Below are 12942 nucleotides of genomic sequence, written 5' to 3'. Positions count from 1 at the left end.
TACATATATGTTTGTGGATAATTAAATATGTACTAAATGTGTCAACACGCACTGCAAGGATATATATCAAATTAATGGCAGTCACTGATCTGTGGAGGAAATAAAAAAAAACAGGGTCTGAAAATGGGCAATAATGAGAAGACAAACTCTACTGGGATGCCCTGTACATTGATTAAAACAAATCTGAAGCCAGAGCCATAGTGTGTTAACATAATATTAATTCCAAGGGGTTGGTACACAGGTGCTTATGAGATTATTCTTTGTATTACTGCATGTTTGAAACTTTCAAGGAGAACTTCAAGAAACAACACAGGTATGAAATTGTGGATGTAGAATCTATATTGGAAATCACAAATGGAAACTCTTACAGGAGCCAGAAGGGCAGCTTGAACGGACTATGAGTAAGCTGAAGAATTGGAGCAGACACATGTACATCAGGAGACAGGTGGGGCAGGAAATAGCATGTCCAGTCCAAAGGGCAGCTGTCATACAGCTCTAGAAAACTTCTGGACTATGAGCATTCAGGTTCAATGCTGCCAGATGTTTCCAACTTTGCAAATTTTGACTCCATTAAAAATAGTGCAGACCACACTAAATACACCTGTGTGCCAAACCCTGCACCTTAAGAAAGGAAATTCAATGAAAGGGAACGAGTAAGAGCTGAAGGAGCTGAGGAGGGCTTCCTGAAAGAGATGAGCTGCCTATGTGGGTAGAATAAGAAATGAGGAAACTTCTAAGTCATTCCAAATGATTTGCCTATTCAATATTTCATAAAGGAGCGCAATAGAGAGAGAGTTTGTGGGAAGGGGAGGTTTGTAGAAACTGTGTCAAAGATTCACACTAGGTTTGTAACAAGCCACAGTAAATTAAGCTCCATGTGCCCTGTCCTTCAGAGTCAACAAACTACAACCTGTGGGATAAATCTGGCCTGCTATCTATTCTGGAAGGTCTACAAGCTAACAACAGTTTTTAAATGTTAGGGGAAGAAAAGCAAATGAATAATGGTATTTTATGACATGTAACAATTGCATGAAATTCAAATTTCAGTGCCTATGAGTGAAGGTTTATTGGAATACACTGAGGCCCATTCATTTGCATATTGTGAATGGCTCTGACTGCTTTCACACTAGATTGGGGATCAAGTAGTTGCATCGAAGACCCTGTGGCCAGCAAAGTCTAAAATCATTAGGGAAAATCTTTGTGGACCCCTATCTGGTTGGCCAAAGTTCTTCCCTGCAAGTGACTCACATCTTGTTCATTAGACTAGAGAGATTACAAACATCTCTAACGTTCCTCTGTGGAGCTTATTTCCACTTAATTCTCACATCCATGTCAGGAAACCCAAACTCAGAGAGAGAGCAGATAAGGCTTCCAAGGTCACATGGATGCTAAGTGGAAACCTGAGCCCTGTCCCTGGAGTGTGGAGCTCTAAAACCCATGCTCTTGGCCATCACCCCATCACACACAGTCGTTTTTTGGTCAAAATAAATCTTTTCCTTCCAGGCTATTGCCAGCCTCCCGTACATCCCAGTATCACCTAAAACCCCCTACAATCAGCATACATTCTGCTTCTGTGTTCCTTGGCACAAGGAGGAGTGTGCTTCTGAAATGATGGACGTCTGTTGACAACCTGAAGAATGTGAGCCCGGCAGCCAGCCTTAGAGGCAGTGACTTCAGAGTTCCACTGGATTTACTGATTACTCGAATGACTTACTTTGGGCAAAGTAAAATCGGGTTCTTCCAGCAAATAGCAGAGAACTGAAAAACAGATCAATGGAAGCAGCACTGGTTCATTTCCAACGACTTTATCAGATGCAGTTACCAGAGGCTAAACAATGCATTTATGCTCAGGGTTGGGTCTCTGTGTGGCACTAAGGCTATATTTAAGGGCATGTTCCCTGCTAAGCATGTGGTCAGTCTCGTGAGTGGAAAGAAGGTCTTCATTTTTTTTAACCTCTGCAGTTTTGGGGTTTGTATAATTTTCTAGGTAAAATGTTCTTTCTCCCCCTTCACTATGGCTATTAGTTCCGCTAGTGGAACAATGGATCTGAGATTTATGCCAATTAGAATTGGATTTATACAAGGAGTCAGTGAGGCAATTGGCCCTAGACAATTTGCTGCAAGTATCTCTACCTCTCACTGTCCCCTCTGCAGGACAGGCATGGTCTACTGCTCCATGTTTGCTCATAATGCTCCCTGTCTCCTTCTTGTCTGCAGAGTCACAAAACCTTTTCCAGCTATTCTATCTTCAATCTCTTCTTTGATGTCTCATAGCAACTACAATTTGCCCCATACCTTCCAATGTAATCCTTCTCCAGTTCTAGCACATGTTCACCATATCTTTTCAAACAGGTTGTGTTTGAATGGGTCTTCTGTGACTTGGTGCCTGGAGGACAGTAGCCATCCATCAATACTTAGTGAATAGCTAGCATCCTGTCACTCTTGTTCCCACACACCACGGTCCTTTATTGAACAAACCTTGGAGAATTCTACTACCTTTCCTCAAATTTCAGCTCTTAGCCTGACATTTGAAATTCACAGTCCTTGCTCTCAATTTGCCTCCTACTGAACTTGTGAGGTGAGCAGTGAATTTCTCTGAGCCTCAGTGTCCTCATCTGCTGAGTGATGACAATCTGATCTACACAGCAGGGTTGTTGGGAGAAATCTATAAAATCCAATTTGAGAAAGTGCTCAGGTACCTGACAAAAAAGAAGGTGTTGAACAGACACAGACAGGTAAGAAGGTACTTCTTACGCCTGGCAAGAAGCATCCACTTTCTTCCAGGGAAGCAGGACTTTCCTTTTGGTTTATTTTTTTTTCCCCTGAGAGACTATCAGGTTCTCCCTTGCTCTTGTTAAAGATCAGCTAAATCACAGCCAATGGGCTCAAATATTTTATATCAAGAAAGAATTTCAAATGTAGCTTTGAGAATGTAGGAAAGCAGTGTTTCTCCATTTGATTCAACATCAGTCAAGCAAAAAAGAGTTCTCCTTAGCGTGCTAATCTGGGGGCAAATACTACACCAAAGAGGCCCGAGTACTCCAGCAGCTGCAAGCAACTCATCCCATCAGGTAGAGAGCCACTGTCTGAGGTGGCAGTAGGCCCTCTGCTTGTCAATCATCCAGTCCCGTTCTCAGCCTTAAGTAATAAGAATGGTCACATTTCACAATGAATTAGGCTAGACTAGATGGTTCCCGTCAAGGTTACCAGGGAGATGCCGAAATAATAACTTTTGAAAAGACGGTGGGAAAAAAGAGCAATGAAAGTAAGTAAACCCCATGCCTGCAAGCTGGGGACTGTCTCTCCCACACGAATTCCCTGTAGAGCTCATGTTCGAAGGTACCATGCTCCCCAAGCACTGGCCTTCAGGAGAAGTGGTAGCCAGGCAGACTCTTGTGAATGGTTGAGGAAATTCGGAATCACCCCCTTTTGGTTCTCGTTCTCCAGCTGCCTCTTGGTGGCCACACATCATTCCATCCCTTGTGTCATCATACTCCATACACACCTCTGCACACAGAATGCTGATTCCTACTCAACTCCCAGACCCTCATTACTTGCAACTAGTGGATTCTGATCATAGCACTTCAGAGTCCAGATAAGTCACTACAATCACAAGAGTGGTGAGATTATTGGGGACCATAAAATGCATTTGTTAATTCATTCATTTATTCATTTAATCACTGACATATACACCATCATATCCTAAACACTGGTAAACATATAGCACTCAAAGAACAACATATACAAAGATCCTCCCTCACAGAACTTAAAGTCATATGTGTGTGTTTACACACACACACACACACACACACACACACACACACACGTGTCTGTGGATCAAGGGCAGATGAAGGTGGAGGAGGAAGCTACTGAAAAACAATGCCATTTTCATTAATATTTATTGTCCAAAGCATGGTGAAGGAAAACTACATAGGGCTAAGACAGCATGTGGCAAGAGGGTCCTCAATGTGGTCTGGTGGGCTAAAGAATGTGCCAGAAGAGCTGATACTTAAGCTGAGACCTGAAAGATATCCAGAAGTTTGGTTGTTCAAGTTCAGAAGGCAAGCACATTCCAGACAGATATACAAAAACCCAGGGGCAGGAAGGCACCAATGGATCAGAGAAAAGTGGTCAGTGTTGGGGACAGAAATGAGATCCCAGACGTGTGATCAAGTATAGACATTTATAGACTATTCAATGACTTAATCCTAAAGGCCATAGAGAGACTTCCACGGGCTTTGAGAAGAGGAATGGCATTACCATATTTTCAAGTTCAAGAACATCACTCTGGATACAGGTCAAATTCTTAAACATAATTAAAGACCCTTCAAAATATCAATCCCTTGAGACCCAGCCATGTGCTCTTTTGTGGCACTTTGCTTTGTTTGGTTCTTTGTCTTGAAATCAGTCATTGTTTCAACAAATAATTACTGACTTTCTACAATGTGGCAATTCCTCTTTCAGGAGGAGTACTGAGGTTACAGTACTCAATAAAACTGAAAAAAATCTGTGCTTTCTTTGAGCTTATATTCCATTACCTATTAATTGGTTCTCCACTGGTGAACTGCTATGAAATTTCAAGACCAACTCAATCATCACTTTTTTTTTTTTGTATGTGTGAAGTTTTCACTTCCTTTTACTCATATCCTGGTTATACAACCAGGGTTCTTTGATGATTGGTATATCTCCTTCCCCAAACACATTGGTGTGAGTGTTCTTTGAAGGTAAAAAGAATTGTATTTACCTCTTTAATACCCTCTAAGAGAGTCTGAAACATATTACAAGCTCATTACACAATTTTCAATTATAAACTGTGTATTATTCAGAGCTCTCCAGAGAAACAGAACCAATAAGTTATACATATACAGTTGACCCTTACCCTTGAATAATGCAGGGGGGGGGGGGTGGTTAGGGGCATCAAGCCTCTGCAGAGTTAGAAATCTGTGTATTACTTTTGGCTCCCCCCCAAAACTTAATTTTTAATAGCCAAATGTTGACTGGAAGTCTTACTGATAACATAGTCACTTAGTACATATTGTGTATGTTATATGTATCACATAATGTATTCTTACAATAAAGTCAGCTAGAGAAAAGAAAATCACAAGGAAGAGAAAAAATACATTTATAGTACTGTACTGTATTCATTGAAAAAAAATCCACATATATGTAGACCAGTGCAGTTCAAACCTATTGTTCAAGGGTCAGCTGTATATGTGTGTATATACATACATACAGAGAGAGAGACAGAGAGACAGAGAGACAGAGAGAGAGAGAGAGAGAGAGAGAGAGAGAGAGAGAGATATTTACTTACTATAAGGAACTGGCTTACACAATTATGGAGGTTGACAAGTCCCAAGATCTGTAGGGTGAGTCAGCAAGCTGGAAACCCAAGAGAGCTGATAGAGTAGTTCAGGCTCGAAACCCAAGTGGATTTTTTAGTTGAAGTTCAAGGACAGAAAAAGCCATGTCCCTCAGTTCAAAGGCAGCCAGCCACTCAAGAGGAATTCTCTCTTGCTCAGGGAAAGCTCAGCCTTTTTGTTCCATTCAGACTTTTAACTGACCGGATAAGCCCCACAAACATTAGGGAGGGCAGTCTGCTTTATGATTGAAATATTAATCTTACCCAAACACATCCTCACAGAAATATGTGCGACCAAATATCTAGGCACCCAGAGGCCCCAGTCAAGCTGACACAAAATTAACCACTGTATCCTGATAAATATTTACATCCTCTAAATGAAGGTAGCGAGATAAAGTGATATAACCTCAGTGAGAATGAGCTAGCCTTTCTTTCTCCCTGACCAAAGCTGAGCTACAGAGTTAGGGTTAAGCACGAGGAGAAAAATCCAGAATTCAAACAGCCTACATCATTAGTAAGTTTTTGGTTAAATGACAAGAGGAAGCATGTTTATCCCCAAATGGACTCCCTGCCCTCACAGTGCTTAGGGAGTATATCAATTTTTTTGAGCTCCTGCTTCCCTCCATGTCCTTGTCATTCCATGAGGGGAAAGCACTGGTTAGCCAATTGGGCCACCTGGGTTTAAAGTCCTTTTCAAATCTGAGGGAGAGACAAAAATTGCCTCTTGGCAATCCTTCCAGGGCTCACACTTGTGGCTGTCTGAAGAACCCTGACAAAACCTCGATTATTTTCATACTAGAGAAACTCTGAATTTGATGAAAAGATAAAAACAGGAAGCCTGAATTGTTCATACTTGGTTGGACAACTGCTTCCAAACGCATCTTAATTTCATGAAAATACCTGTCTGTCCCAAATCCCATGTAAGGCAATGATGCCCTCCCCTAGTTCCTGCTACTTACTAGCATTTAAAGTATCTTGATAAAGAAGGTAGAAGGGGCAGAAGCTGTGACCGCTCTTGCGGAGTCTTGGTGGGGAGGAAAGAAAAATAGGAGTGCTATCTCGTCTTTTCGGTAAATGGTTTGGCCCTGAGGTCAATCTCCTTCGTATCCATGTGATGAGCTAAACTCTATCTGAAGCTGAGAAAAAAATTATTACCATGTAAGATTAGATGAACACAGAATTTAAAATGTAGCCTTAAACTTGCTGGGGAATGCCAGGTCATGTAGAGACTGGTGTATATATGATATCGTTCAAAGCAATGCCCACGATAAGCATGCAATGCATTCAAAGAGGGCTCATACAAGAAAATGCAGGATCAATCACATTATGGGATGAGAGGAAAACAAAATAAAAGGGGGACTGGTATCTATCTTTGGTACAAAAGCAGGAAACACCTGACTTTAGGACCATGTATACCTTCACTGCCCAAGTTCTAGGACTATGTCAGGTTTGACTATGAAATGCAGCCATATCTGGCTTGATAAATTCAAGCAGAATCTACAACCTTCTTGAATGCACACTTGCCTTATGGAATTTAGAATTCAATACTTTAAATCCTTGATGGACATGTAAAGTCCTAGAAAAGAGGAAGGTTTTCTTTCTATAGCTAGTGATTAAGTGAAGGATAGGAAATAATTTGGAAAAGTTAGTTCATGTCAAAGATCTTCATGAAAAAAGATGATGGTATTCCCAGTATCCCATATGCTTCCCAGAATTCACAAGAAAACATTTTAATCTCTTGGCAGAGTATTCTGGGTAAAATGACAGAATTATTTGTATGTCACATTTATTTAATGTACAATCAGGTAAACTTTATGAAGACAGGAATTTCTCTGGTTTGTTCATCTAGAACAGTATCTACCACATAGGCACCAACGATGTTTTTAACTTCTATTACTATTATTTTTTTTTTTGCAGTATAACTATAAAGGTCATACCAGGCCCCCAGATCCTTGAGATTTCTCTCTACTTGTATCTGTTACCTATCTCTCTCTCTATACATACATGTATAGGTAAATGTGTATGTGTATGTGTCTGTATTTACATACACTTGCATATACATATTTATGATAGATGTATATATATATAGATTTACTAAATCATTTGTATCTTAGAAATACAACTTATATTATGATGCTTCCTTTGAACATCCAGAACTTACACTTCCACCATACATTATTGCTGTATATGCGACAAATGGTGAAGCTTTAGACTCTAAGCATCAATAATATACTGTATCTTAAATACTGTGTATGCTTATACAGCTACACTTGAATACAGAATTGTTAACTTTTAATAAAGTGATTTCTCAGCTTAGCCACAGAGTCTGTTTGTTTAGAAACTTTCATTAGAAATTTGGACAGTGAGACAGTTCTGTTTAGGGTGTATTTTAAGACAATAGGAAGAAATTCCTGGACAAAACTCAGATTACAACCTTACATCCTGAGCAACAAACTCTGCAGGAAATCCTTGCTCATCTTTTATGACAGAACTGTCCAGAGAAGTCTTACCATAACACAGATTCGCATCTACAGACATCAGTTAGTAACATAATATACCCCATGGAGAATCAGAGCAGCTCTTCATAGGGTTTGACATCGTATCTTTCAGTTTTCAACCACAGAGCTCCAGGATCCAACCCAGCACCTAAGACATAGCAGAAGCTCAAAAATGAGCATTGAGTCTTTAAAAGACACAGTTCACCGCCCTTGGAGTTAAGAGATAATATTTTCCTGGCAATTTGGGAAATTCGGAGAGAATTAAAGAGGATTTAAAATCACTCTTTGTTGCACTTGTCCAACACATTTTAAAGGTATTCTTGTGGAACCATTCAGATTTTCTATTATAAACCTCCCCCCCCCCCCCAGTAATGAGGATACTGGAAATCCTAGACTGTTTCTGTATACAAGTCCTGTAGACATGACACCCTTACAGGGCTTCTGCTAAATTTGCTAAAAAGGCAAAGAGTTTTAGGATTTCAACATTTTTAAAAGAAGCAGGAGTGATTCAGTCTTAAAATGAAGAAATGAAGATATAGCGTGGTTAGCTACCAGACAGGTAATCCACAGCCACAGGATTCTACAGAATTCTAACTCGGGTGCCCTAAACCTGGGATCAGGTTTTGTCCATTTATTATATTTGTTTGTTTTCCCCCACTTGTGCACCATTTCTTCTGTCATTTTTTGTCAGTTTTTTTCTGTCACTCTGAAAGCCCAGTGTGCGTGTGTGTGCTGGTCAACACTTTGGGTGTGACAATGGAAGTAGAGGGGTGGAACACGGCAGAGGAGTCAAGTTGGTGGCCAGTTTATGACCTCTGATCACAACTGCATAGCTGTAGTTAAGACCAATTTTTTAAATGATACCCTGGGGAAAAGATAAGACACGGAACTAGCCATTTGCTCCTGTATCTGCCTTCCCTTCAAAGCCGGTTAAGGAATACTGGAAGAGACTGATTCAAACCATAAAGACATTTGTAACGCAAAGTTTCAAAGAACAGCAGTGTTCCCTAGAGGAGGAAGACCAGACTCTTCTCCCAAACCAGCAGAGAAGCATTCTGGGAGCCCTTCTGTGCCAACTCCACGACACGGCAGATTCCCCCTAATCTTACCCAGAAGACTCCCTCAATTCCATTCAGTGATAATTAAGGCATAGAGTGTTCTAGTCACTTGAAAGTGAAGGAGGCGAGGGTGGTATTGGCTGGTAGAAGGTTACCATAACTATCTTCCCATATCCCTCACGTACACACATGCACACAAACGCACATAGGTGATCAACTTTTTAGGAATTAAAATTATATAGAGTTTTAAAAAATCGTAGCAACTTACTATTTTCTTTAACATTCAGAAAATATTTCAGGAATTGTTAAAGCCTTAAGATGATCTATTCTCAATGTAAAGGGATATACAAAAACGTTCACAGCAAGTTAACTTGAAGTAGAACAACAACTCCGTGGTGTGTGTGTGTGTGCGCGTGCGTGTGCATGTGCGCACGTGTGCACGCGTGCCACAGGCTCCAGGAGTACTTAAAATATTCTCTTATTTCAGTATGTGGGCTATTTTGTTTGCTCTGTCCCTGTGCCTCGCCCCCTACTGGACAGTTTTGGAAAGAAAACATGTCTAAAGACTGAAGTTTTCCATTTGCTTGGATTTTGGACACATGGAAATTTACAATATCTTAAATTCTGTTAGAAATCTTAACTGCTCAATTAGAAGCCTAGCTTCTCAGACGCTGTCAGTAGCCTTCCCAATCAGTGGGTATAAGGTTGCATATTTCCATTTTACAGATGAGGAAACTATGGACCAGATTGAAATGCTTTGGTGTTGGATTCCCTGGGAAAACCCATGGCCTCAGTGGAAACAGAACCCAGTTCTTGAACTCCTTTCGGCCACAGCAAAACAAGTACTCACGTCATGATTTGGGTCTCCACTCCCGCCTCCACCAGAGCCCCGTCAACAAAGAGAGGAACCGAAGTGAAACCATACTTGTCCCAGGAGTGGCCCTCGTCAAAACTCACCCTGGGTTGGAAACAAGTACATGGAAGAGACAGCTGAAAATAAAACCATACTCTTTTGCAACAATTTTTCAGGTTATTAAATTCTCCTCTGTATCTCACTTTCTGGCAGTTTGAATTATCAATAGGCATTAATCTTCAGCATCTCCCTATATTATTATGAGATTTGATCAAAACTGTAATTCCTGTCCCAGGCAGAGATAGCACCAGACTGCAGAAATATTTCAACATATTAGAATCAAAACACACACACACACACACACACACACACACACACACACACACACCGACACCACCAACCAACCCAAGCAGGAGGACTTAGTGGATGGAGTGTAACGTTTCAAGTACTCAGAATAGAACTGAGGTTCAATTTACAGCACAATCAATTCAGTCCATGGAGTTTCTGACACAGATAAATTGAGTAGTGCGGGGTGTAGCCTATGGGAGGGGAGGTGTGTGTCTTTCAGATCAAACCTTAAGAAAAGCAATTTCCTATTTGTTCAGAATGAACGTTAGGATCATTTTCCCTCCCCAGTGCCACTTTAAGGAGCTGTTAGAGATGAGTGCTGAGTGTCAAAGACATTCTAGACAATACTATCCCATCTTTTGTCCAGTGCTAAGAGAAAGGTCTGGCCCTTTGTGGACACAGCACCTGAAACTCTTTAAAGAGAAGGTTACTAGTGGAGGAGACTGGGGCAATTCTGAGTGCTTGCTTCTTTTCCTTTCTTGATATTGTCAAGTACCTGACCCTCCTTCTTCCCCAAAGCAGCTTTATTTGCTTTATTCCCTGTGCTCCCTCCTCCTGGCCATATTAATTCTTAATTCTTCCCTGACTCCATAACTCAGGATTCTCTGAGTTCAACTATAGGAACTCTGTAGGCTTTTCCTCTCATAGTGCTGAGTGATAACTTCTTAATGGATCTTAAATCCACCAGTTCAAAACAATAATCTTCAGAGTTCAGGGGTCATGTATGTCTTGTTAATTGAATGCTTTCCTAACACCACCCACACATCTTTATTATAAGATTTCTTACATGATATTACATATACATTTAGATAAATACGTGTCTGATTTTTCCACTGAACTGTGAGCTTTTTGAGGTCAAAGTCCATATTATTCATTTTTGCATTCCTAGCACCTAGCAGAAAAACAGGCACCTAGTTGGCACTATATAAATGTTAAATGAATAAATTAATGAAAGAAATAAAGAATGATTAATCGCACTCTTCCAATCCATCCACTTTTTTCAAGCATGATTTATCTTGGCATTCATGTACTGGCTGCAGGAATCTCTCCATTACTGGTCAACCTACTCAGCCTGTTTTCTACATATCTACTTCTTTGTCTCTCTCAGACTCTCTGTCTCTGTCTCTTTCTCTTTGTCTTGTCCTTTCTTAACCAATTTCTGAATTTATGATACACCTAAGTCTATATTCACACAAAAAATGAAAAGCAGACAGTCCAAACTTAAGTTTTTATGAGTTCACAAATTGTGTCTGTCTTGGCTTTTCTAAAATATTGAGTTATTTTTGACATGTAAAAATTATATACATTTAAAGTGTGCCATGTGATATTTTGATATATGTATATATTATGAAAAGATTACCACAATCAGGCTGGTTTCCAGGGGTAGTGGTGAGGAGGCAGGAGGGAGAAATGAGATGTTTCAATGGGTTCAAAGTCTCAGTTATGCAAGATAAATGAGTTCTGGCTATCTAACATGTAACATGATGATGATAGTTAACAATACTGCCTTGGGGCGCCAGGGTGGCTCAGTCATTTAAGCGTCTGACTTCTGCTCAGGTCATGATCTCATGGTTATGATTCGTGAGTTTGAGCCCCATGTCAGGCTCTGTGCTGATGGCTCAGAGCCTGGAGCCTGCTTCAGATTCTGTCTCCCTCTCTCTCTGCCCCTCCCCCACTCACACTCCATCTCCCAAAAATAAATAAACGTTAAAAAAAATCCCAAAAAACAAAAAAACAATACCTCCTTAACTTTTAAGAATTTGGTCATTTCAGACTTTTTTTTTTTAAATAGGCTGAAAGCTACATAATCATCCAAGCTGACCTAGAGAAAGTTGGGTAGATATGAACTGCTTTTCTTAAAAATGAGTTTCTTATTTCGAAGGTGAAGATGAAAGCACAATTGGGAATGAACTTCATACCTTTCTTGCCATTGACCTGCTCAGTTCCTAAAATAATCATAGTTGTTTTCGAGTATGTCCTGGCCACTAAGTAGTTAACTAGGCAATAGCTCTAGGAGATAAGTAAGCATTTCTTTAGTTATTTGTTTGGGTGACTTTGGATAAACTGGGTTTTATACTGATAGGAAGAAGCCAAAGTGAGATGAAGGCCTCTGTCCTATCTCGTTCTCTGAATTTCCTTACCAGTGAAGATCACTTATTAACACTAGCAGAGAAAATAATGGTGGGTGCTACCAACGTCCCAGGGAAGGAGGAGCCTTCCTACCACTGCCGTTGAGAACAAGGCAGAAGATAGTCATTATTACTTTGTACAGTGGATGAGACACCACAGAGTAGACACAGAGGGACCATCATAGCCTTCTAGCTCTGAGATGGAAGTTCCAAGGAAAAGCCAAGCCCAAGATGAAAAGAAAAACTGGAAAATAAAAGGCCTGTTGTATGAACTGAGTTCATGTGGAAGGAGGAGAAGCATGGGTTAGATGGAAGAATGAGATCAGAAGAAAGACTAAGAAATGTCAAAATCCACGTGGGAAAGCTAGCATATACAATAACCAAAATCCAAAGAATCTATTACAAACCATGCTTATAAACATGAGCAAGGAGACATCCCTACAGAATCAGGGTGAGGAATGGATCCCGTGATTCTCATTTATGGTCAGCCTACCACTTGGAAGGTCACGACTGTGCCATACTGGTGACTTTATGAGATCAGGAACTTCTAACACTTGAATATTGTGAACTGAGGTAATTATTAAAAACAAAACAAAACAAAACAAAACTCCTGAACAAACTCCAAAAAATATGACATTAGAAAATTTAATCTCTTGGGTATCAGAAATTTGGGTCTGGATGGCCTGCCATTTATGTG

General features: G+C 40.3%; 1 protein-coding gene across 1 annotated transcript in view; it reads right to left on the bottom strand.

The window, feature by feature from the left end:
- Window positions 1–12942, bottom strand: part of SORCS3 (sortilin related VPS10 domain containing receptor 3) — a 597388-nt gene that overhangs the window by 66473 nt on the left and 517973 nt on the right. The window contains exon 14 of the mRNA XM_047826472.1: window positions 9766–9873. Coding sequence (XP_047682428.1) covers window positions 9766–9873 — 108 coding nt within the window. The remainder of the gene's footprint in view (window positions 1–9765; window positions 9874–12942) is intronic.

Source organism: Prionailurus viverrinus, chromosome D2 (genome assembly GCF_022837055.1).
Source record: "Prionailurus viverrinus isolate Anna chromosome D2, UM_Priviv_1.0, whole genome shotgun sequence".
Classification (NCBI taxonomy): domain Eukaryota; kingdom Metazoa; phylum Chordata; class Mammalia; order Carnivora; family Felidae; genus Prionailurus; species Prionailurus viverrinus.
The sequence above is the reverse complement of the archived record's forward strand: the minus strand, read 5'-3'. Positions and strand labels throughout refer to the sequence as shown.